This window comes from Ceratina calcarata, unplaced genomic scaffold (assembly GCF_001652005.2).
Source record: "Ceratina calcarata isolate Rehan_Ccalc_2016 unplaced genomic scaffold, ASM165200v1 scaffold54, whole genome shotgun sequence".
NCBI classification, from domain to species: Eukaryota; Metazoa; Arthropoda; class Insecta; order Hymenoptera; family Apidae; genus Ceratina; species Ceratina calcarata.
Window position 1 is genome coordinate 771801 of NW_017176565.1, and position 24956 is coordinate 796756.

General features: G+C 46.4%; 1 protein-coding gene across 1 annotated transcript in view; it reads right to left on the minus strand.

Annotated features, from left to right (window-relative positions):
- The window catches only part of hh (hedgehog signaling protein), a 55115-nt gene extending 44769 nt beyond the window's left edge, over positions 1-10346 (minus strand). Inside the window, exon 1 of the mRNA XM_018030825.2 lies at positions 9948-10346. Coding sequence (XP_017886314.1) covers positions 9948-10331 — 384 coding nt within the window. The 5' untranslated portion in view covers positions 10332-10346. The remainder of the gene's footprint in view (positions 1-9947) is intronic.
- Between the last annotated feature and the right edge of the window lie 14610 nt (positions 10347-24956).

The following is a 24956-nucleotide window of genomic DNA, read 5'->3' on the forward strand; positions in this document are numbered from 1 at the left end:
TACCCAATACATCCTTAAGAATATTATTGAATCTCTTCTTTTTAATATTAGAAGAAATCCAATGTTGCGTAATAAATTCACTGTAATTACCATTGCAAAAATTGTACCAAGGAATTACTGAATTTCTGTGAATTCTTTCCTGAAGCAACGAAGTCATAAATGATGTCATATCCAAAAGAACACGGAGATTAGCGCGTAACTATTTCAATCGATCTGAAGACAAAAGACGTTTGCTGAAGAGAAAAATGAAGGAGAAAGGCAAAGAATGGCGAACAGCAGGGCGAAAGAGAAAGGAGGCAGCGATTTGTCGCTGTAAACGCATGAACGATCGCATCGGGGTTAACGGAGGTAACCCCGACGTCCAGCCGCGGGAAACAAATGCCCATGGATTTACGGGGTTACGGCCGCGGAGATAACGGCCGGCTAGGCTAGTAGCCGATGTGTTTTAAGAACGAACGCTAATCCTGCGGTGGGCATTAGTAAAACAGCGGCATGGACGCCCGGGCTATAAGTCAGCCCGTCGAACCGTTCAGCCAACCACCGAGTTCCTGACCGTTTTCAGGATCCGCCGATATTTATCGGCTATCGACTTTTCATCCGCAGACCGGTTCGTCTGATCGACCGTCATCCATCGGAAGCGACGTAGACCAATCTCTTTTTTTAAAGAACGCGATTTGACTGATTTTTGATGAAATAATAAATCCACTAATGCGTATAAAAATTATATACGATACTAAAATACAGTTTAACTTTAATTTCTCAAATTATTTTATTAGGTAATAAACTGAAAACCAATAACACTTTATTTCACTGATTTTAAATAATATCTTTTATAATTTGAATTTAGATGTTGGCAGGGTTTAATGTTTCTCACACAATGGACACGATTCACTGCCTGGCTATATCAAATGATTAGTTAAAAGTGCTGTGCAGCCCGATGAAAAATCCAGTTGGATTTATTCAGCCATTATAAACGGCCGACATTACATACTTCTGGTAACGTATTATCACGATTTCAACATAGTCGCGATTCGGAACGCGTGTCGATCGATTGTTACCGCGTTCCCGATCTTCTATAAAACTCGGCGAACAATGAACCCCCGGTATAAATCAAACCGTATCGAGCGTAACCCTCGGTTGGCTGTTGCGCGCAGACGAAAATTACACGCGCGATATTACGCGCGTAATATGACGCCGATGTAATATACGACGGAGCAGCAACGAGAAACCGATCGAAGCCAGACCCAGTACCGATCGGAAAGCCCGTTCGAGACCGGCGAATCGGCGGATACTCCGGACCCTCGGGCAACAATTAGTGCCCCGGACGTCGAGCTTCCAAGCCGGCTAACAGAAATCAAACGAAACAAATCGGATCTCGCCGCTAATTACCACCGGCGAAACGGTACTCGGCTCGCGACTATAGCTATTGCCTATATTTCACCGAGTGGCCATAACTCAGTTACTTGACAGAGGTAAAATTGATCTAGAAAATCGATATCAAGCGTCAGTAGAAAATCGACCGGTGAAGTCGGTTCCATTGCGTAACGTTCGCGCTCGACGCATCTCGTCGCCACGGGCGGATAAATGAACGGTGCATCCGTTCGAAACTGGAAAATGAATACCTGTTTGCGGCGTAACGAGTAATCAGTTCTGTTAAATTGTAGTAATAAATATGTCGATTCCTGGTACGTCATCTCGCGGTAAGCCATACTCGTTTTTCTTGCTCATGCAGGCACGCTCGTTCCCGTTGCGGGCGCGGAACGTGCTGTTACAATCGCGATTAATTAATTGGTTTCGAATTAAACCGCGAAACCGCAGCGGATGAGACGCGGTTGCGTAATTCAGACGTTTCGTATTATTCTAAAATCGTGTTGGCGACGTCACGTGTTTAATTCTCGCTTTACTTCGTATTTTATGCTGGTTTTTACAGCAGGTGCAATAAACGTTTTATTGATTGTAACAGGTTTTACCGCATGAACGGAGAGAAAGAGTGGGATAAAAATTTTTTTCATGAAATCTCGTAAAAATACGTAAGTACGAAATTGATCGGACACGATTCAACGATCGGAGGATGAATAAATGTGAAAAATAGCGTGATAATTCTCGATACGAGTGACAAGATGCATTATAAATAAACGAGCGAGAGAAAATTTGCGATTGGTAAATAAATTAGTCGTAAACCTGACTGTGCTTAATAGACATTCAATTTCGCCGTTATGATGTATGCCACTGCATTCAAAGTACCAGTTACAATGTGTAGTAACTAGTAATATTGCAGTTTTCTAATCGAACTTCTCAGACTCATTGCCTTAGCTTAACGGATGATTTAACTACTGCAACCCGTAAAGGTTAAATGCGCACGCTTTTGCGAAATTTACGATTCTTTCATCTCGGTAAATTATATTTGAGGAACTAATACGACGTACATACCAACGTGTATAGGAAGAGTCGACTTTGACGCACTAACGCGTACCAGACGAGAAAATATATGACAAACAAAAGCGTTTTGAATAACATAAATAATATCTATACGAAACGGTGTGTATGTACCGTGTTTCGCGTTGAGAACGATCGTCCAATACGAATAGACGTCTATTCGTGGTTGTGGGAAACGCGAAAGACGCGGTGTTCGATCGTCTGACATTTGATTAGAACCGGGTACCAGTTCTCTTCGCGCTTGCGACATTAATCTGTCGATAGGGGTAAAATTATACGCTTAAAAATTAGATATCTAAATAATGTATCCGATATGCGTTATAAAATCGTTTAATAACATAGTCGACGGGCAACGAGTGGTAATCTCGCACGAACCGGCAAAAATGTTTTATCGCCTTGAGTGCCGCTTTCCGGGTGAACGAGGATTAAGCATTTTTACCGGTGTTTAAGTGCGACGTTCGTTGTCTAATGCGCCACATTACACGAAACGTTTACATTAGTGTTATTCTCGTTTGAAACAACTTTAAACATAACACCGGTTAAACGTAACAGTTTGCAGGAGACAAAAAATTGATGAGATTCTAATATTGCTGTGAATCATCTTTGCAAAAATCAACTCGTCTTCTCGATATAAGAAATATTCTAATCGACAACGCGACGCGGATACGATCGTGAACAGGGTCAGAAACGTATCGCATGGCGCCACGTGCGCCTATCAGATTACCCGGTTGGTTCATTGCCCGTCATCAGACACCCGTTGCAAGTCACTGCAGCCACGATTTGCCCCCGTGAGCCATGCCGTTCCTAATCTCGCGATCGTGTCGATTATCAGTTATCCACGATTGTGACTAATGGAATTTGATGCGTCGCGAGATAACCAGGGTATTATAAAATCGTCTCAATTTTAGAGTAAATACGTCACCTGTCTCGACGGCCAAGGGGATAATAACTGAAACTTAGTATTTAGCAACGTTTCAAATTACTTCGAACAGCAACAATTGTACTCGCGATTTTCATTGCGGTACTGTCTCTTATTTCCTCCCGACTGCTACAAGGGATTATGACAGTTAAAGTATAACATACACGCGGACGCTGTTTAAAGCTCGCACCTTTTAAAAATCATAATCCTTTTAGTAAATTATGTTCACCAATGGTAATTCGGGAAAAGGTACAACCTTTATCGCGAGCTGCCTGACGTGCAGTTGTAATTTGCGTTCACGCGCACTCGCTCCTACTTATCGTCCCCCGATCGTGTCGATTATTATCGAATCGACAAAGTTATGGCCGTAAACTACAATGTATCGCGCGAATAAAACTCACCGCGTTGAGAAATTCAGTACCGGCAATTATTTAGAAATAATGAGACTAAATTACGTTCACGATACGATCTGTATATACTAGCGTTATTTATGTAAACTTTAGTACCTATCCGAGAGAGAAAAATGTGAAAGGGTACGTACACATTGATAATTTATCTGACTTAGTCAATAAGATTTGTTGGATTTAAGACTGTGATAATGAGATGTAGTAAACGTTTTGAAAAAATTGAAGAGATGATCGAAATTCTAAATTGATTTTCCTCAAGTACAGTAAATTCCCAATTTTTTCATTCTTTTCACTATAATTTTATATGCAATCTTAAGCCAATGTTTAGAAATTGAGAATTAACTCAAGTTCCATCGTCCCCTTAATATATTTTTAAGATAATTCAAAATATATTGAGCTCAGTTCTATTTTACGATTATTAGTCTATCGTATGGTCGTTCAATATTAACCACACTCGCTAACCGCAAGATTGCTTTTAATCCGCTATTCATTTGCAAGGTAGTTAATGGACAGATGCACGAACTTTATATTTATTCAGAAAACGTATCAATTTGCATGTGGCCTTTAACGACATAAATTACCATATTTCAGCGAAACACTCGGAAGCCTTATCGGTTGCTAATAAGCTAAATTGAGCTAATTTAATTTTATCTCTCGCTTCTATTTGAAGTATTAAATAGAAGTATGATATTCAGAATGAGGCTGTAATTTAAATAGTTTGCATAGAACCTATCGAGACATCTCTACTATAATAGTTCAAGAGTATGAGCTAAGCAAGTCTCTGAAATTATAAAAGCTAGTAGTGATGCATACATAAACTACTATAATTAAATATAAAAAAAACTGGTCTTTGTCACTTCAGATAAATTTCTATCTCCGAGCTCTCTATTTTTATGACGATTGTAAAATAGGTAGACATAATCGATACGTGAAAGAACAATTAACTCGTTACGTAGAACACTGTGGAGGAATACAATTGATAAACGGCGGCGTATAGTATTGAATTTCGATCAATCATCTGGACGATCGTATCGACTATCATCGCGAAACTGATTGCATTAAAACTCGATCGTGACCGCGTTCTCTGGCGCCGGGAAGATCGATTTCGACGACAGACCGATCGATATCACGAAATCGAGGAATGCTCGGAGCATTACACGCGCTGACCAACAAAAGAGAGGGACACGGGACGGCGAGGGGAATAACGAGAGGAAGAAGGAAGAGGAGAACGAGTAGCACGGCCATTAGGTTTATTTGCCGTAATTGGGGGAGCTTTAACGCACCAGACCAAACACCGGTTATAGCCACCATAAACCTACCCACAATCACTTAGAGCCGACGCGGCGCGATGCGCGGGCTACGCGCTTTTTCCTCTATTTATTCCGCGCGACCGGTGGCTTCCTCTGCCTCCTAGTGCGAGATCGCGAGGACGTCGCGCGGTCACAGAGCGGAAAAGGGGTGAACGAGAATCGCGGCCTAGCAATTTACCGTCCTACCCTGTTTCCTCTACCCGTTTCTTGCGTTCCGTTCTTGTCACTGCACCTCGTTTACCCTCGCACGTTTCGTTTCGAACGAGGAAGCTTCGACTTTGTCGCGGCACAGATTGCCAGCTTGGAAAATGATTACAGGAAGTAATTACTCACTGGCGGTTTAGAAGTGAATACGTAATTCCTGGTCGGAAGAGTTCTGTACGAGTGACAAGAGCGTACGACCGTCCCTTTAAAAGACAAAACTTCGGAAACAATTTTCAATTACACCGCGTTAATGTTTTTTACACGAATTACGGCGAACGCGACGGAAGGGACTCGCCGATTTACGTGCATAAATTAACGAAACGAAAGACGTTAAATTGCATAATCGCGAAACGTGAGCCTGGTGCTCCGCGCCGTTTACGTCTCGGGAGGACGGGCTCGGCGGGGAAGCGAACGCTCGCGGCGAGAGCCTCGGGTTATTCATTGTGCTTAAATTTGTCGTTGAATCCTCGCTAATTGGCCGGGGGAACCGTCACTTTACGATCGCGACGAAGAAGCGTGTCTTCTCGTCTGACACGAGATTCATGCTCGCAAAACACGGCGTTAACGAGCGCCGCGCGGCTCGACGCGACGGATCCCTCTTTTCACTCGGGAGACATCGACGACTGGGCGAAACAGCTAGTCGCAGCGATTCGCGTTGATTCGTGAATCACGATGGAACACGTGTTCGTTCGACTTCGAGAGCAAACTCGCTCTTCTCACGAATTGAATTGTTTATTGACGTTCAACGTGTCTCATCATTCTAAATGCAGTTGACTGCAGATATTCAATAATTTCTATTAACACGTTTCGTGCCTAATCAATTTTTGTCATGTAAGTCCCATGAGAATTAATAGTTTTTATTCTGATGTATGCCTCACAATTTTTGTAATAATGGAAACAATATAATTATAAAAAAACGGGTGTTTAAGATGTGTTAGGCACCAAAGCAATGAATTTAATATGTCATGACTTACAACATTAAACAATTCTTCGTCCTGTAATGAAAATCTCGAATGGTCTGAATGGAAAGTTCAACACGGAACGTGTTAATGGAATATGAACACAATTTGTTACAACAAACGTTTTCTAGTTATAATGATAGGGAGAATTCACGTTCTTTGTTAAAAATAAAGAAACCAGAACTACGAAAGAATTTTAATAACAGTGTATTTGATATGTAATATTTTATAATTCATATTTTCCATCTCGTAACTCAACGCCGTTTTCCCCGCCAACGTGCATAAATTAGCGTTTGGAAATTTGTGACATGCAATATCAATGTAAATGAAATTCTAATGTCTGATACCGTGCTTGTCAATTAGAATCCAGTTGTACGAACGCTTATCAATAAACATGAGTTCGATGGAAAAAGAGTTCGACAACGATTCAGGGAACAGAATGGTAAATACCTCCTATAGAATGAAAATACGGATCCTGAGAAACAGTGAAACAGCAATGAAACCTGTATAATAATATGCATGAGCAAATAAATAATAAAGCAGAAACGCAATTACCTGCGTTTTGCACAGCTCGATCAATTAAATTTATATTCCTTCGTAACAGTTTTATAGATGTTCTATAAAAATCTTATTCAGTATTCAGCCGACAAAGTTTGCACTCGAATGAACGTAAAATCCAGGATTTATCTAACTGATGAAAATTAGCTACAAAATAGGCAAACATCTCAGCCGACACATTACGTCTTCCGACGACCTTTATTCACGACCATGACGGACTCTTGAGACAATATTTGGATGAGTGAAATCTGCAGACGCACGACACACAAGATCTCGGCGCCGGCTCAATGTTCAACGCGATCGACGAAATGCAGGCAAAGAATTTTGCGAAGATGCGCTGAGCCTCTCGACGACGACGACAGGGAAGGTTTACGAGCGGAAATCGAGTACGGCGCCACGCCGCCGCCCCTTTGTTCACCGCGCCACAAAACGTGGGACTTACAAATTGGAATACAACGGGCCCGGAGTTAGGAGAATCGTTTCACGCTTCGCGGGGGCGCCAAGTGGTAGGCAAACACCGATAAAAACTGCATGAATAAAGCACTAATGGAAGCACTATAGCCCGGTATAAACATCCGAACGATCGCAGGTGGTGACAGTCCTGGATCACACGGTTTTCGTCTCAATTTTCGTCGTTCAACTTGCTCCTCTATTGTACGCTGACAGTAGAGATTGTAAAGTAAAATTAAGTAAAATAAATCAGAACAGATACCTCGATTTATTTCAAATTCACTTTCCATTTAAAAACGAGCGGCATTTTTAAATAGATTCTCGAATACTTATTAAGGAAACCATAAATCATTTAAAACGCATTTGGTCCACTGACTATAAAAATCTTCTTCAGAAGATCCGCGAGAACTTTCTAACCGTAATCAAAACGAAGGTCGCGCCTAAAACGAGACGCCGGTTCGCGTGAAATCCTACGACGGGTAATTCGAGTTGTAAGTAACGTGAAACGTATTCAGAACCACTCGATCGAGCCATCCGCTCTTATCGGGTGGATAGCGTTTCGCGTGAATCACCTGGCGACGTTTAACGACGTGCAGTAGCTAATTTGTCATACGGCTGCGGAGCACGGTGACACGCGTTGAAGTAATAACACGCGTCGCTGCAGTTAACGCGGCCCGTCAGCCTGTACTTTAAACGAGGAACGCAATCAATCTCCCCGGAGAATCGAGGATCCTTGATATCCCGTGCACGTTCCAACATTCTAATTTCAACGAAATCTCGTCCTCGAGTATCGTTGACAAAAAACGAAATCGTAAATCATGATACCGCGGGATTACCCGCTCGCTTATTTAAGCCCGTTTCAGTGAACTATTTTAAGACAGAAAAATTAATGCTTTCGTTTGTTTCAATTAGACCTAGAATAATAAGACTTAAGACCGAATTATTCTATAATCCTCCGTTTTTATGCAGGATTACATTAAAAGCTTTTACACGTTTCGATATTCCAAGAATCATTATTTGATAAGCTTGTGTATTAACGGAATTGCAGGAATTTGTATAGCAATATAAGAATAATTTACTGTTCCCATAAAAATGTCAATTGCTTATTTAAAAGACATTCTCAAATATCTTATCTCTAATTATAAATTAAGAAACATTTTGGCGAATTTTTATTAGTCACAATTTTAGGAAAATTGTTTATGATAATATGATTATTCCAATGTATACGACAGAATATTATAAAAAAATATGAGAATAACAACGTATTGCTCGTAACAAACAAATGTACCACTTGAACGTGAATTCATGGTATTAACTTTATCACAAATAATGAATCTAATTTTCAGATTAAGAATTCATCAAAACATTCGTAGGTCTAATCTTGAAATCTTTGTTTTTTTCGAATTCACATTTTTCTAGTCATCTTGGCACTAACGAATAACAAATCAGGAATTTCATAATCATGATGACTACTCAACTACGTACGTTTATCGGCGTGTACCATGAATTTTTGAAAAAAACAATTCGCCAGTCAATGTCAAGATTAAAATAAAATCGATCGACGATCTCTTATCCATTAGCTGTCCGGTAATACCCATGCTGTTCATTGATAGTGTGTTCTCACAACTCACTGTGCACCACTTGAACCGAGCCTACCGAGTAAATCATCCCGTTGAATAACCAAATTCACCGTCGCGAGACGCACTCGCGTAAACTATTCTCGCGTAAATCAGTTAACTATTATCGGAACCGAGGAAAGTAAAGGTCAGTGACTGCCAGAAACGCGCACAAATAGATTCCTGTGCAAAACGAAATTTATCTGAAGGAATCGAACAAATCTTTATTTAAACGAAATCAGTTTGTGAGTGAATAAAACGAATCATGTCTCGTCGAGGCCATCAGTTTTTTTTATAACGTAAAATTTGCTCGATGCTGCGGTGAGTGCGCTTCTTTCTAGAATCCCCCAGACTCTCGCTGGAGATGCGCGTTCGCGAATCCTTGACGAAAATCGAGAGATCGATGGGAGCGGCGAGTACCGACGCTGGAACGGCGCAACATGAGAAAACGATGATTCACCGACGGGCTGGTTCAAGGACGACAATCTTTATCGCGTGCCGAACGCGTAACAACGCACGCCAAATATTATCGACCGGTTTATCGAAAACACCCTGATGACAAATACCTAGTGAACGACTAACGAGTTATCGAAAAGATCATTTTCCATCGACCGTAAGCGAAACTGTGTTAACAGATTGAGAATCATCGAATGTGCACATAAGATACTCTCGGCGTTCATGATTTTATTATGGAATTGGAATAAAGTATTTTAAAACGGAAATAAATTATTATCCGATTCAGGAAATAATTATAAAGTATCTGGTTTAACTTTCTAAAACGATTGCACCCACTGATTGATGAAACACGAAGGTGCTCCCTAGCCGTACGGCATGGCGGAATCAAAATGGTGGAAGCACCCTGAGCCAGTTTGCCGCGGATAACACCGATCGGCCATCAAGTATCAGCGCGTGAGAACGCGGTTGTCCATCGTGTCTCGAGAGCCTTGCGTTTCAGACACGTAACAGAATACTCGACTAAAAGGGTAGCGTAAAACGAAGGAATCGCGTGTCCGAGACGCGAAGCGCGCACGATCTCGTGTACAGACGCGATAAACAAGCGGTAAATCAATGTTTGAACGTTCGTTCACCTGTGTCATGAGTCGATCCGCTCCGGTGCCTTCCTCATCCTTGAAGATGATATCGGTGTTGTAGTTGGGAACGAGGTCTCGGAACCTGGCGTCGTTTCTCGACACGCGGCCCTCGCTCAGTCCGCTAGCTGGCAACGTGTTCTCGCTGACGTTCGGCACATGCTGCTTGAACACCAGCGGCGTGAGTTTTCGCAGATGCGGGCGCATCCCGTTGCCCCTGCCTGGTCCGCAGGCCAAGACGGAGCCACCGCTGTCCAGGATCGGTAGCCAGAGACCGAGTATTAACAGGAGCGCCTGCAGAAGCGAGGGCGTCGTGCCTCGCCTTCTGAGCGCGCAGTGATGGCTCGCCTGAAGGCCGCGACGACGATGATGATGGTGCACCATAATCACGTGGCTCTGCCTCGAAGACGACCCTGCTTGGTCACTGGTCGCCGATGATGACGATCCACTAGGAGGATCTTGCTTGATCTCGTGTGCGTCGAGCACGTCGACGGTATCACCGAGTCCTCCTCGCCAGCACCACCGCCGCCGGCGATCTGTCTCCTCCAGAACGAACTAGACGAGCACCTAGAGAGCCACGATGACGACGACGACGACGAAGACGACGCGTACCGAGAGCCGACGGTCCTCCACCTCTTGCCACTGACCTCACTCACGCTTAACCATGACCAGGGCATCACACACCCCCCCTGCACGCACTCTTATCACCGTTGTGACCGTCGTAGCTGCGTCTAATCACCACCCGCGATAGAATTGGAATTAGATCCGAAGGATCCGAACGATCGAAAGATCGATGCGCTCAATCGACCGGCACTGTTAGATACGTTTCGTACACCACCGCGCGAGAGACTCCGAGGGAGATTTGATCTCACCGTTTCCGCTGCCCTTTAATTCCGTCTTCCCCCGTAGATCATTCGAACGAAATATCCGCGTTATCGATAACGGCGATGTATCGCATCGATCGCCACCGACGATAGGTGATGCCTCAATAATTCGGCGCTATCCATTAAACGGCTTTCGAAATTGTCAAGTTATTATTGATGACGGAACCATCACGAAATACGATTAATCGTGTCAAATGAATCACGTGCACCAGTCGATGTTTCGTACATCCCGTATGAAAATTCGCGAACCAAACGGAGCGAACGGACGTTCTCCAAGGGACGCGCGCACCCGCACCCGTGCCGATGGGTTCCTCGAATCTTTCCGTATCGTGACTGATCGTCGACTCTATCGTCGGGATGCTTTACACCCGATCGACCTGACTCACTTGACTGAACTCGATAGTGCGAACACCGACCAGTCCGGAAGCTCCGTGGCGCACGTTTTCCGGACGAGTCAGTGGTGGGAAATGCGGGATTGGTTTCGGTGGGTACCCCTCGTTGTTCCTTTGGCCTGGCCGGCACCAGGGTGCCCCTCTTCCTGCCCCCACCAACGTGGCCAACGGCCGGCCGGGCCGCTGGCGCTGGTTGCAGCTATTGCTGCTGGTTCCCGAGAGGCTCTCACGGCCTCCGAACCGTGGTGGTGGATGATGCCAGTTCCCACCACTCGGGCCCTTCTGGTACGCTGCCCGTTGACGTCACCGGGCCCGTTGAGGTCCCATTGGTCGCGAGGCGGGGCGTGCGAGAGGTGAACGAGGACAGGTGCACCGCGACGGATAGAGATCGAGGCTGAAGATGAAGAAGAAGAAGAAAGAAGAGAAAAGGAGATGAAGAAGAGAGGGAGAGAATCTTTTTAGCTTTCTCCTCGTTCGATTCGTTTTGATCGCCGCCTGTTACGTTCTCCTTTCTCTCTTACACACCCTCGTACGAATCCCTCCGTTTCTTCGGCTTCTTCTTCTTCTTCGCAGCCTGTCCTTCTTCCTTTTACAGCGGCCGCCGATCCACCTCCCCACCTCCACCTCCTCCTCCTCCTCCCCCGTTCGATTGATCTTTCCTCTTCGTCGTTTTCGTTGTCGTCGTTGTCGTCGCGGCAACGTTCCACCTTGTTACGTCGCCTTCTCTCTCTTTCTCTTTTCTTCGTCGCCGCGCCGAGCCGGGAAGGTTTCCCGTGGCACGCCGCTCCGCTCCGCGACCTCTCGCTGAGGAGCGGACTCTTTTACGCTCGCCAAGAAAGTACCGGCGTTGCGCGAAGATTCTCAATGACCGTGTCTCTCTACACCCGGGGGGAGCCGCGCGTATAGGAGCGAGAACGTAGGGTGGGCTGACCTTGACTTCGGCACCCGTCAAGTTTCGCTCTTCTTTACGATTCTCTTCGCCGTTTCGCTCCCTTCTTCCATCGGACAAGCTGCCATTCGCCGATTACCACTTTTGTCGCATTCCTACGCCGTGTCGACAGCCTCCCGTCTTATTAAACGCAACTTCTCTCGATTCTTCTCGTTCTATGGGACCGTGCGACGTTTCGCCCATCTTCCATGAGAAAGGGGACTTGGCACGCGTGTCACGTTCACCGTTCTGGAGCACGGATTTCGATCCGGGCGATTCCTCTTTTCTTCTAATTTTACCTCACTCTCTTTTTCTTTTTGCCTAAGCTCCTGTTCTGTTATCGCGGACGAACTGATGCGCGCATTGTCCGATCGGAGCACTACGATCAGAAATCACCAATCTCCGATTATAAATAGCGATAGGCTTATCTCTCTGCTAATCGCGTGCCGAGATCCACGTTAAATCCCACGAGATTAGATGTTCTTTATTTGGCCCATATAATAACAGAAATATGGCCTAGCTCTCTGGAATTATGAGATTATGCATATACGCTAACAGATTTGCAAGTGACAAGAATGATCGAACTCTGTCACTTCTCATACAATGTTTTTCTACAGACAAAAGAGCGTACGTTCGTTTTTGAAACATTAATTTATTACGCAAAGTCTGACACATGCTCGAACGAATGACGTTGCAAACAAATAATTTTCCTGTTTGTCTCAAAGCTTTACGGTAATCATTTATTTTATTGCTACCTGCCGACACTCCTTTTACACCGATTTAAAAACCACCGACGGTAAAACGTGGAAAATCAATAGCTCCAACGTGTAGCTACGGAATCTTTCCTGTTTTGACGTGGAACGACTCGTACACGACAGATAAACGCACTCGAAACGAGTTCCCGGTGAAGAATTTCGTGTGGAGGAACGCGAGAACCGCGGACAACGCGATGGAACGTCACCAGCCACAGCTATGAGCCAACTGATACGAAAGCCGAAGTCTAGCGAAGGACGAGGAGAAGAGGGACGCACGACTTACCAAAGTGTACGCTTTACTGATAATAAACATCCTTTGTGAATAACTGCTCGTCCCACCATCGTATCCAGCGGCACTCTATCATTGACACATCCGAATTTACACGGTATAAACAATACCTATCCTTAGAATTCCGACGATAATACTAATTTTGCGGCCTGCGAAGAAATATTCTTCTCCATACGTCACGTGTATATTACAACGCAAACCGAGCCAGAAAAAGATTTGTTTAATATGATAATAGATGGACTTGTAAGTGAATACGTTTGATCATATGATCAAACAGAAATTTATGACATAAGAAAACAGAATGATAATTAAAATCCACAAACTGAGATTGTAATATTTAACCAAAGTAAAATGAATACGACGAACTATACCATAAAAATACGTACATGTACATTACCGTACATTTCTTAGTAATCAACGATTTATTCATTGTGAGTTCTGTAAGCTTGTAGTTAGAATCGAATTTCTAACATTTCTGAGTTTCTACTGAATTGCAGAGATTCCTCGGGTTCCTATTTCGTGAATCATTGAAATACGAGTAATGTATTAAGGTCCTTCTAATAGGAAAGTGGTGAATCAAAAAGTAACTCGAAAGAAATTGGGTAAAAAGAAACCTAAAGCAGCTAAGCGGTTCGAACGGTCTTCTCAGCAAGAAACGGGCAACGCGACAGACGAGTCAGAGATTAGCCTGGCTGACCTGTGTATGTAGATAAAGGCGGCGTTCGCCAAACAAACCCCGTCGATGGTGGCTTTTTCAGTGGAAATGCGTAGGTTCGCAACGACGAAGGCAACGCGCTCCACAGAATCCGTGGGATCCGCGACGAGGATTCGGCGTAAACGGTGCGAGTTTAGAGAAGAACAATGGTTATATTACAGTGCGTGTACACATGGTACGTAGGTCGGTGCGGTAGGGGTAGAATTACGGCCGAATGAAAGCATAAACGTCGCTCGTTAACGAAGTCGATTCCAGAATCGCTGAAACCCGCCGGCAATAAAAGGTAAACGAGTATTCGCGAGCTGTAAACATCCGCGGAACGCTACTCCGGAACATTTCATAATCCTGTTACGAGGCAATTTGACTTTTGTGGCGGCTGCGGTGGCGGAAATAAAACTGCGCTATCGAGGCGCGAGTTACAACGCCGCGATGTTGCCGCGCCTCGTATTCCAAATTCGTGGGACTTCGTATTATCGATATCTGATGCCCAGTGATTAAACTCGTCGCTTTCGCTCAAGCAATAATTGTCAACGACGTACATGAGACTTAAGATTTCACTTAACCCTGTAAAACTCGAACATGAGATTAATGGAATAAATATTTAAAGAGAAAGTATAGTCTTATATTTATGATTACATCGATTCCCTCTCATCGATGACTGTTAAGAAATTGATTATCCAGAAAATAATAATAATTTTGAAAGTCTTGGTCGGAATATTTAAATGACGAGGTGGTCGTGACGAAAACCGATTGTTCCGCGAAAGAAATTCCACGGGCACTTCGACATTGCGGCGTGGTTGTCCCTTTTACTTCGTAACACGATCCCCGAAGGAAGCTGCGCCGCGCCGGGCCCGAAGGAGGTAACACCGGTCGGACAGAGGTCCGGAGTGGCCCTTTCGCGTAATGGACGGCTCAAATATTTATCATCGGCCGCGTAATTTAAGGTGCGTTTAGCAAACGGAAGACGACGCGAGGGAAAACAAACAAGTTCCAGGGGCGGTGTACGGATCCGTTGGAGAACGGAACGCGAGAGGGTAGGGCGGCCGGGTTGAAGGGTGAGCCAAATGGAGATGGGCGAAAAGGAGGCAGCGGGCAGGATAAGACGACCGCGAGAGTGGAGAAGGGAGGTCGCGGTGAACGAGAGAGCAGAAACAACGATAGTGGGAAGGAGACCAGGCGGAAAACGACAGAGGTAGAAAGAGTAGCTCAAAGAGGCCGCCGCGGGCCCCAGAGGGCTCTGTGAGAAGGCACAAACCCCAATAATAGCACCAGAATTTATATACCTGCACGAACTCGGTGGAACGGTCCCGGGGCTGCAGGTCCACGGGTCCAGGGACGGCTTGTTGCAATAGCCGAACAGTGGGGCCGTTCCTCCACGATTCATTTTCTCCGTTCGTTCGCGTTCAAGCTCGATTTACTTCTTTCTCCCGTTAAACGGCTTCGCCGGGCAACGATCGGCTGCCTGACTCCTCGCGGCAGTTCACGCGCGGTCACTAAACTGCTCGACACCTAAACGACGGCGCGTGATCGTCGAGCGAACGCCTAGATGCGTTACTTGAAATATGTATAGAACGACCAACGGATCGGGACGCACGTTGATCGACGTACGTTCGGAACAGGAACTCGATACCCGAAACTCTCTCTCGAAGTCGTGGTAGATCGACCGATCTCGACAAGGAACTTCACGTGTATACACCTTAGGACTGACCGGCCCTGGGCCCCATCAGCGGCGGTCTAGCATCCGCTACAGAGGGAAAAAGAGCTTGTCGAGCGGCGCGAGCGAGAGAATCGATCTCAACGAAGGGAAGAGAGAGACGTGGATCAGGATCGAAGGGAGACGAACAGAGAGGGCAGAAAAGCAGTAATTCGTGGCGGACTGGAGAGCGAACCATCCATCACCGAGGGCTCAAAGCCGTATCTTCTGGTGACCGGTGCCCGCCGTGCCGCGAGACCGGTGCGCTTGGATGCCAAAGCACGGCCAAATATTGTGAAAGGTCCAGAAAAGGCAGGAACGTGAAATAAATTTGCTCTGCCAGCAGGGTAAGGGAACGAGGAGGGTCGCCGAGAGAGGAACAGGGACAGGAAGCGAGAGGTGGAAGCAGGGAGAAAGGTAGAACGATGATACTCTTCTGGGTAGCTCGAAAGGTTGCGCCTTGTACTTGTGCGTGTCGAGATGGAGAGAGGAAGAAGGCTCTTTAACCACCGTCGGCTCTTTGAACCTTGCTCATCTCTCCTTCCTTCTCACTCTTCATGCTCCTTCGGTCGCGTTCGTCCTGTTTTATTTCCTTCTTGCGTTCTCTTCTTCCTTAAGGTGCACATGCGCTCGCGCGTATATTACAAGCGGGAAACTGGCCGGAGCGGATTCAGGAATAGAGAACAGCGTCATTTACATTTTACACGCGAAAATACGCTTTACGAGTCGGGGCCAATCATCGCGCCTCGTCCTGACAGTTTATCCGCGTCACGCGCGCACGCTGCTCCCAGGTTCGCGAGCCAGACGAAGGCTATATGCTGTAACTGTAACGATTCGCCGCGTCGGCCGTAACCGTGCGAATCGCCACGGGGTACGCATCTGTTCGCGTGTTTCGATGATAGATCACGGGCCCGATCGGCCGGAGGAACCGTCGATTCGGGCTCGGTTTGTCAAAACCAATCTCGGATACCGAGGACGAGGTCGGGGAACGCTCGCCTTTGAAACGAACTCGCTTTGACTTTTCAGGTTTCTACAAAACGATATTGTGATGGTAAGAAGCCTGGCTTCTGAGAACAAAAGGGAATGAATATGCGTTGGGAGTGTGTTAAACGATAGGGAAACCTGAAAAGGTGTACATTGAAGGAATGCGTGTAAAAATTGGAATACGGTTGAGAAACGCAGCTCATTTGACGTGAACTTGTACCATAAAATGGAAACAATAAATCGAAACATGGAATTTTAATATTGTTCTTCTTTGCCCGTGTTCTCAATGTCTGTTATTTTTAACTTTAAATTATAAGACATACCACGAAAAAGTCCCTAAAGGAATCATTGAACTTTTTACTGAAACATAATTATTCAGTGTAATTATTTTCCGTAGCCACTACGTAGGCGGAGACGGTAATAAGAGGAAAGTAGCATGAATAAAAGAACATTAAAATAACTGTTACTCGAGAATACTTGAGGAATCTGTATAAATTAAAAGGCAATCGGATGTAGCGTTTGTCGGTGGATTTCGGAGTAGCGAAATTCACTACCGTTTCGCTACTTAGGCGAGGATATCGCGTAAAGGACAGCATAGCGCGATCTTTCATCCTCGGAATCACGTTTTACGGTCCCAGCCTCCTCCGCCTCGTGTCGACCTATTGATGCTTGTTAACGTAGCAGCACCTTTGCCGTGCTCTCGGGCCCATAATCTCCGCGAACGCCACGGACCCTCACCCTCTGGAATCGCTGGATTAATAATCCAGGAGGAGAGCGAAAACGCAAGACGGTGAAACGCAGGATCGACCTAAGGAGAGACGGAGGAGTCAGAAAAAGACGAACAGAGATAAAAAACCAAATGGGAGAGAGAGAGAGAGTGAGAGAGGGGGGGAGGAGAGTCGTGTAGGAGCAGGCAAAAGGAAGAAAGGAGACGACAGGGACGAGGTGAGAAAGATGAAGGAGGAAAGAAAAGTGGAAGGGTACAGAGATCGTAGCTCGTAAGTTAGCACGTGGTCGAGGCGAGCCGTGCGAAGGAAACCGAGAAGCGGGAAAGGAGAGGTGGAACGAGTCGAGTGGGCTTACCACCTCATCTCCTTTCTTTGCCCACTGACGTAGATAAAATTCTACGTGGCCCTTGTGAACGTGACACGGGGAACTGTTCCCCGCGGCAAATAGCAATAATGGAGACCTACCGTGGGCCCTTTCAAGCGGCGCTCCTCGCGTGCTGGCCCTCGAATGTTTTCCATCGACCAAGTCAAACGTGAATAAATAACAAAAGAGCTACCGAAGAACGTTTACCGAAAGAGGACATCGACGAGTCTCTTTCAGGCGACGGTCGCCAGTTCGATGACGCACAATAGAAAAGAAGTGTACAATAACTCGATGATCGCGTACAAATTGTCCCGTCGTTTCGGATTCCCTGGTTGGCCGTCCCGTTTCACGGGATAGCCAGGTAACGAGCAGGCCTACCTAATTAGAATTCCATTTCGCGGTCCTGTCGGCAGCAATATCGCGCGATCTACACGATCCTTCGTTACTTACGCCACTGTCAGCACTTCCACCCTCCTCCGGTGTTCGTCTCCGGGGTCCACCTCATCTTCGCGGGCACGGGCTGAGAAGCAAGAGACAGCGTGGACCGTGTTGGTAGCGTCGACGCAAGGGTGAAGGAAAGAGGTGAGTAAAGTACGAACGAGGAGAGGATCTCGAGGAGAAAGGAGAGACGAGAGCACGTAAGAGCCGTGTCTCGAAGAGAAGTCGACTCGGGGAAGAGAGGAGAACGAAGTTGAGAAGTTCTCGCAGTGGAACAAGCGAGAATTCCACGGTGGAAAGAGAGAAGTAGCGGGCAGCGAGAAAACGAGAAAAACGCGGTGAATCCATAGAAAAAGAGAAAAAAAGTGCACGAGAGAAACAAAAGGAGAAAAAGGAACGGAACTAGCAGCGGGTAGGAAAAGAAAAAAGAAGAGGGATGAAAGGAGACGGAAGCCGGGGGACGGAGCGAGACGGTAGAGAAAAAGGACCGCAGCGAGGGTGTAACGGAGATGGTAGAACAGCAAGGGAGAACAGGGAAGAGAGCGAAGAAGCGAGCGTAAGACCACACAGGACGCGGCACGCGCGCGCTCTACCGGGTGGGCCAGCACACGTCGGCTTCGGGCGTCCTCGTCCTGGATCGGGCCAGCTCGTTCGTTATCGGTTGGGCCCGGTGGTCGGACCCAGCCGAGGCCACACAGATCGCGCACGCGCGAACGCTTCCTGGGTGGCATTCGCCTGCCGGCCGGCAGGCAGAGCGTAAGGTACTTCTTTCCTCGGTTCCACCGTGGGCCGTACAACCTGTTAGTGTCGTGCCATCCACGCATTATGCCCCTCGTTCTCTCCTCGTCTTTCACGGCTACTCTTCTCGCTACTCCGTTTCTCTTTTCTTCTCTTTTATCCTGGGCTCGGCCCATCTTTCTCTTTTCCGTCAGGATGAACGGAGGCCTCGAGGCTCCTCCTGCTCTGCCACGGGTACCTCCGGCATCACGAGCTTCTAATAAGATTCCAATTTGTCAATTAGGGGGAGGACGGGATCCGGGCGCAGTTTCTCTCTTCTCCTTCACCGCCACCTCGTCTCTCCCTATCGTCTCTTTCCCTCCGCGTTAGCACCTGCCTCGCATTAACGACGTGCAACTGCGACACTTGAGCGGCTGCCGTACGCGACGTAATCTCAGGCCGATCTTCCTGCGCGATTTAAACCGGCACCGTTCCCTGTCCCGAGATAGATACCTTCCAGACGCGATGTGATTTTTTCTCTCCTCATTTTTTTCAATCCCAACGTACAAATGTTTGTCATTTTAGTAACTGATATCGTTGTAGTAAACGACCTATGGTTCAATTTATCTTATTTGTATTTCAATTTGCAACATCGCATCTGGAGACAGTTATTTTTTGTCAGTGACACGGAAACGACCATCCCTCATTGATTTAACGAATCATGTAGCTCAGTCATTAGCTTCGGCCTATCAGTTCCACCGATGCGATTACATCGTCGTACTACAAAGTTTTTACACACACGCCAACGTAATGAGGTTCACCTCTACGAGCCGCATTCTCGTGACGCAAGCCACCCGCTGGGCCTTCTCGCTCCAGAGCGCGCTGGAAAGCGAGAACGAATTCGGAGAAAATAATCGTCGAATTTCTCAGGAACATACATAGGTACTCCTCGCAATTCGAAGACTTGCAAGTTTCAACCTCGGTACTTCTTCAGGGTAGCAAATTTATCAACTGATATCTATGCAAGGTGAACGCATGAATCCTTACAAATGTATCGCTAGTATCAGAACAAAGATGTGCTCGTTTTGCTTAATGGGAAAAGACTGCATAGTGTTCTAAGTACGTCAAGACATCGTAAGAATAGGAGACAGTTTGGTGAGACGTCAGAATTAGACACGAACAGAGCGGAGAGTCAAGAATCAGCGAGGATCGTTCGGACAGTCCAATAGATTTTCGAAACGTCCACCTGTATCGGTGGAGGCGTGCGGTAAACGATGACGAGTCCTATTTCGAGAATCGAAGGAACTCGAGGAGAAGTGATCCACGCAGCAGAGGCATTTGTCCTGGCAGGAGCGTAGCCAGGGTGCCGTGGGCCCGTTGCACGTACCAGCTCCCACGTATGTTCGGTGACGCGGATGACTCCCTCCCGCTTCGCCGGCCAGACTATAAAATTTCATTTCTGCCGGGCGAATGTCTTCGAATTAGCAATAAAGCAGTGATTCTCTTCCCCTCGTCGCAACGGACAACGAGGCCGTGCCGCGCCGCGCCGCGGCGTTGGCTCCTTTTCGTTTTTTGTTTACTCACCAGCGAACTGGTTTTGCGGTATACACGCTCCGTTCCTTCTCCCTCGCCCCGACTCCGCTCTGGTCCACCTCTTCAGCGTCCTCATCTTCGTCCTACAGCCGTCTGACGGTACCAGGGGGGAAGGTAGCTACGGCTATTTCGGGGTACGCAAATACGCCAAGTGCGTGCCGCGAGGGGTGACGGTGAAAAGTCGCCGATGCTGTCGTCGACAAAAGTCTGTCAAGAGATCCGAGGAAAGCCAGGCGAATTTTTGCCAAGTTCGATGGGAGGTTTGACCGAACGGCATTGATTGGTCCTACAGGGGTATGTAGAACCGCGAATTGCATCCGATTTAAAATTAATGAATTCGCACTTCAGGAATATATTCTTTAAGGGAATAGTATCGAAGAATACTTTCTTGTTAAACTTTATTTCTTCTCCAACGAATTTTGTCTAATTTGTTACTGAGTTCCCGTACGATCACCCGATACGTTTGCGACCAAGCATTCCATTCCTGGCTGAAGCTCATTAGAACAAATCTTGTGTCTCGGATCGCCGCCAGTATACTCGTGAAAAGTCGCGCGCAACGCGGTTAAACACGGTCCTTACATAGTCGGGCATCCTCATGCGCATTATACGTATTATACATATAGTATATGATCTAGGTCCGTGCGCGCAGAGACAAAGGAATGCTTCCTCCCTCCGTCCTCCGGCGTCCTTCCACCTACCGATCCAGCTTGGTACCCTGTTCGAAGGGGGTATACAAGGAGCTACGAAGGACGGCGCGAGGTAAGGCCAGGGAGACACGGCAGAAGAAGGAAGGGTATTGGGAGGAGAAGAGGCACGCGGGAAGAAAAAAGAATAAGAAGAGCGAACCGAGAGGAGGAATAGGCCATTCCACTTATACGCTGCTCGGATTCAATTAACTCTCCACCTTCTTTCCTCCTTCTTCTTCTCATATCGCGGACCCGGCGAGACTCTGCGCCCTGCCTTATACTGGGTGTTCCTCTGCACGCGCGCGTATCACCGTGACCCTTGTCAAAAATCCACGTTCATTCCACAGCAACCGGGTTCAACTTTGTCTCCTTACCGGCTGACACGTCGGCGAACTTGCATCCACGATTTCGTTAAGAACGTTCCCAAAATTTGGTAACGAGATGAGGGAATTTCATGAAAATTCATTGCCGTTGTTAATTCTTACGATTCATGTAGATCCTGATAAAAAATTTGTCAAGCGTTCAATGGTTTCGTTACTTGTGACGCGATGATTTGTTTTTGCACGGCAATCGTGTAACGACATTGGCCATTAATATTCTTCATGACGAAGCTTCGAACAGAAACGTGAGACCGATCGCTAGCAGTGAAGAGCAAAGATCAAGGCTTGGGATACGGTGGTGCGTCGTCAGCGGTCAAAGAAATGGATATTCCTGGCCAGTGCATCGGTGTTGAATTTCCGAGCGCCGTTTAGGTGGACGTTATCCTTTCGCGTAATCAAGCGCGTGCATGTCGTTGCCGATGCGTAACGCTGCCCGATTATATCGCGTTAATAAAAGCGCGGCGGTACGCGGACGCCTAGTTTGACTTACGATGGCAATAATGATAATAATAAGGCTACCTTTATTACTGCCATATAACGCGCCACCAGCGTTACGACGACAACTCGTTGTCATTGCTGTCATTGCGTGGTGAGCAACCGTGCGTGAGATAAGACGATCGTTAGTTGAAACGTCCTGGCTACCTGTTGTGATGCAGTGCCGCATTAAACGGCTAATTAACGCATTAACAGCCAGATATCACCTTGTAACGTCTGTTTGGTCGTCGGATTCGGTGGACGCGTTTCATTGAGAAAACTGTCCTCTTCTTTGAATTCTGAGAAAGTTGCATCGGATCATTCGCGATCATCCAAAACCTCGTAGACTGAACATCGGTCCTCTCTTCGTGTGCTCGTTTGACTCGAAATGATTTGTCCCGCGCTTCGTAAAGATTCACTCTAAGGGCCCATTCACAGAGCCTCTATAAAATGTTGTTAGGACGTGCTTCGCAATTTTGGAACAGCTCGGCAATTCTTTTAAAACTTTATATCTATATGTATAATACTTGATCAGCTTCTGGTCCAGTTCGTTCTTGCAAGCGAAGTAAACAAGATCAGGCTCTTTATCGTAATCACCTCTTATTGATTCTGCAGCAAGGAATCAAGTTGCAGTGACTAATCAGTTGTCGCTGTTTTATCGAGGAAGAATAATGCAGTAGCTAATCTCGAGTCTGAGTAAACAAAAGTAGACGACGCATGTGAGGGTGGCCGCTATCGCGTGTTGCTACTCATACGTCAAACATGCCTATAAATGTCCGTTCGGATCGAAAACACTTGTATCTAATTTCCTTTACAGGGCGTTTCGTTTAATGGTCAAATAAATACCCCCAACGAATGTTTGAAATTCTACTATGTATTTTTATAATCTCCTTATAAGGCATTGACGCGCGTAAGTCGATCCCATTGATCTGTACTTGAATGATAAAACGAATGTGCAAACATTTCTCCCAACCGCTCCGTTTCATGTCCTAACGAAGCTTGAAGCAGCGTGACCCGATATTTGAGAACGGCCGCATAATCACGAGCGATGCGTGCGCTAGCGGACACCCAGGTGTCTCTATGAAATCATAAATCCGATGACTGTCGGCGGCAACCGTGTGGCAGAAGTCTCTTGTGCCGGTCTTGTCGCGCTTGTAGGGAGATGAGAACGGTGCCTTAAGGCCCCGCAACCTCTCTACGGGACGAGATCTCTCTGCTCTCTCTCTCTTTCTCTTCGGTTTCCCACGAGAACCACCGCCGCCGCCGCCTTCTGGAATGTCGCTCTCCCCTTCTCCTTCTGTTCTGCTCCTCCACCGATACGGCCGCCACCACCTCCTTTTACCTTGCTCGCTCCACCGTCTCTCCTCGAGCCCGCCGCGTCCTCTCTCTTCCTCGTTCTAACGCCGTCTCCGCAACCCCGAGCTCTTCTATTCTCTCCTTTTTTTACCCTCTTCCTCCGTACCTCTCTCGCTCCCTCGCACCCTTGATCCCCTCTCGAGATTTAACAGGGTGCATCTCGTGGTACACGCTGTATCTACCGATGCGACTCGTGATTAGAAGCGCATATGGGAAGAGGAGAACCCGCGAAGTTAAGGGGGTCGGCGTTTAAAATATTGGCGCGTTGATCGTGGCTTAAGCATTGTAGTCGCTCCGTGTCCCTGTTGCTCCTTTTTCCTCGCTGATCCTCGATGCCCGGGCCTGGGAATTGCCCGGACAAACTGTCGTTGCGATACTCCTTCGAGTCAGGAGCTTATTTCATTCATGCCAAAGAACTTAGCGTATTATGTTTCACTTTGTACTTTGCATACTGCATTTGGTAGCAACGATGCATCGACGGAAATCTGACGGAACAACGATAATTTAATCGATGGTTCCTCACGCTGGACTTCACTAAATGTCACGGACGATGTTAGATTTCATTTATTCCTCCTCTCGGCTCCGACTTGCCAGATTTATTGATCCATAAACAAGAGGCTACGCGCGAATCACGGCAGAGTTAAACGTTGAGTAAGATACGTACAATGGTTTACGACCGTGAACTCTTTATAGCTCGGCGATTATATAATTTTATGCGACAAAGACGTTCCGTCGGATCGTGATATTATTTTGTTACTTAGACGTTCATCGATAAACGTTGTTGCACGATTTGTCATCGTGCGTATTCATCTTACACGGACAGGGCAACGTTAATACTTCCACCAACAGGTTTTAGATGTGTACATGAATCACGGATGATTTACTGTAGTTTCAATTCTCCAAGCCTTTCTCTTTTATTCTTCAATCTCTCGCGACTACGTAAAGTAAGTATTTATCTTCTACGGAATAAATTGATTCTTGCAGGTTTGCATTCGGACGTGCGAGAACTCACAACACCGTCGTGAGTTTTAAATTTGTATTTAATTAATTCCCCGCAAATTGGTATACACGAATAATGTTTCATTTTACGCTCGATTGGCTCACCCGTTCCCGGCAGGATGTTTTACGCGATACCGGCCCGACTGGCCAGTTTTGCTTTGTAATCTCATCGTGTTTAACGCCATTGAGATCGGATCGACGTTGAAGGAAACAATCGACCGTCCACGGTGTGTTACTCTTTAAGTAACGCTGCTAATCGCTGGATCTAATTGATATTTAAGCCTGAACAGGAGAAATATTGTTGGAAACCGCGGCCGTAGAATTGCCATTGTGCCCTCAAGTTTTCATTCCCGATCTCGAATCTCTCTTATTACACGTCTTGCTAATAATAATGACGGTTTACATTTTACCACCCGTGTTTCTGATCGCGCGCCCGGTAATAAGACGGTCGCCGTGGTTCGTGATTACGTTGATCACGTGCACAACGGGTGACGTGTGAAATATAAACCAGGGTGTATCAAGTGTGAATTGTTTAAATACTCAATAAGAACGATCGCTATTGTTTCGCGCAGGATAAACATTAATTTAAAAAATAAACCTTCGTGCAATCGTTTGCTCCCTTCCTATTGTTTCC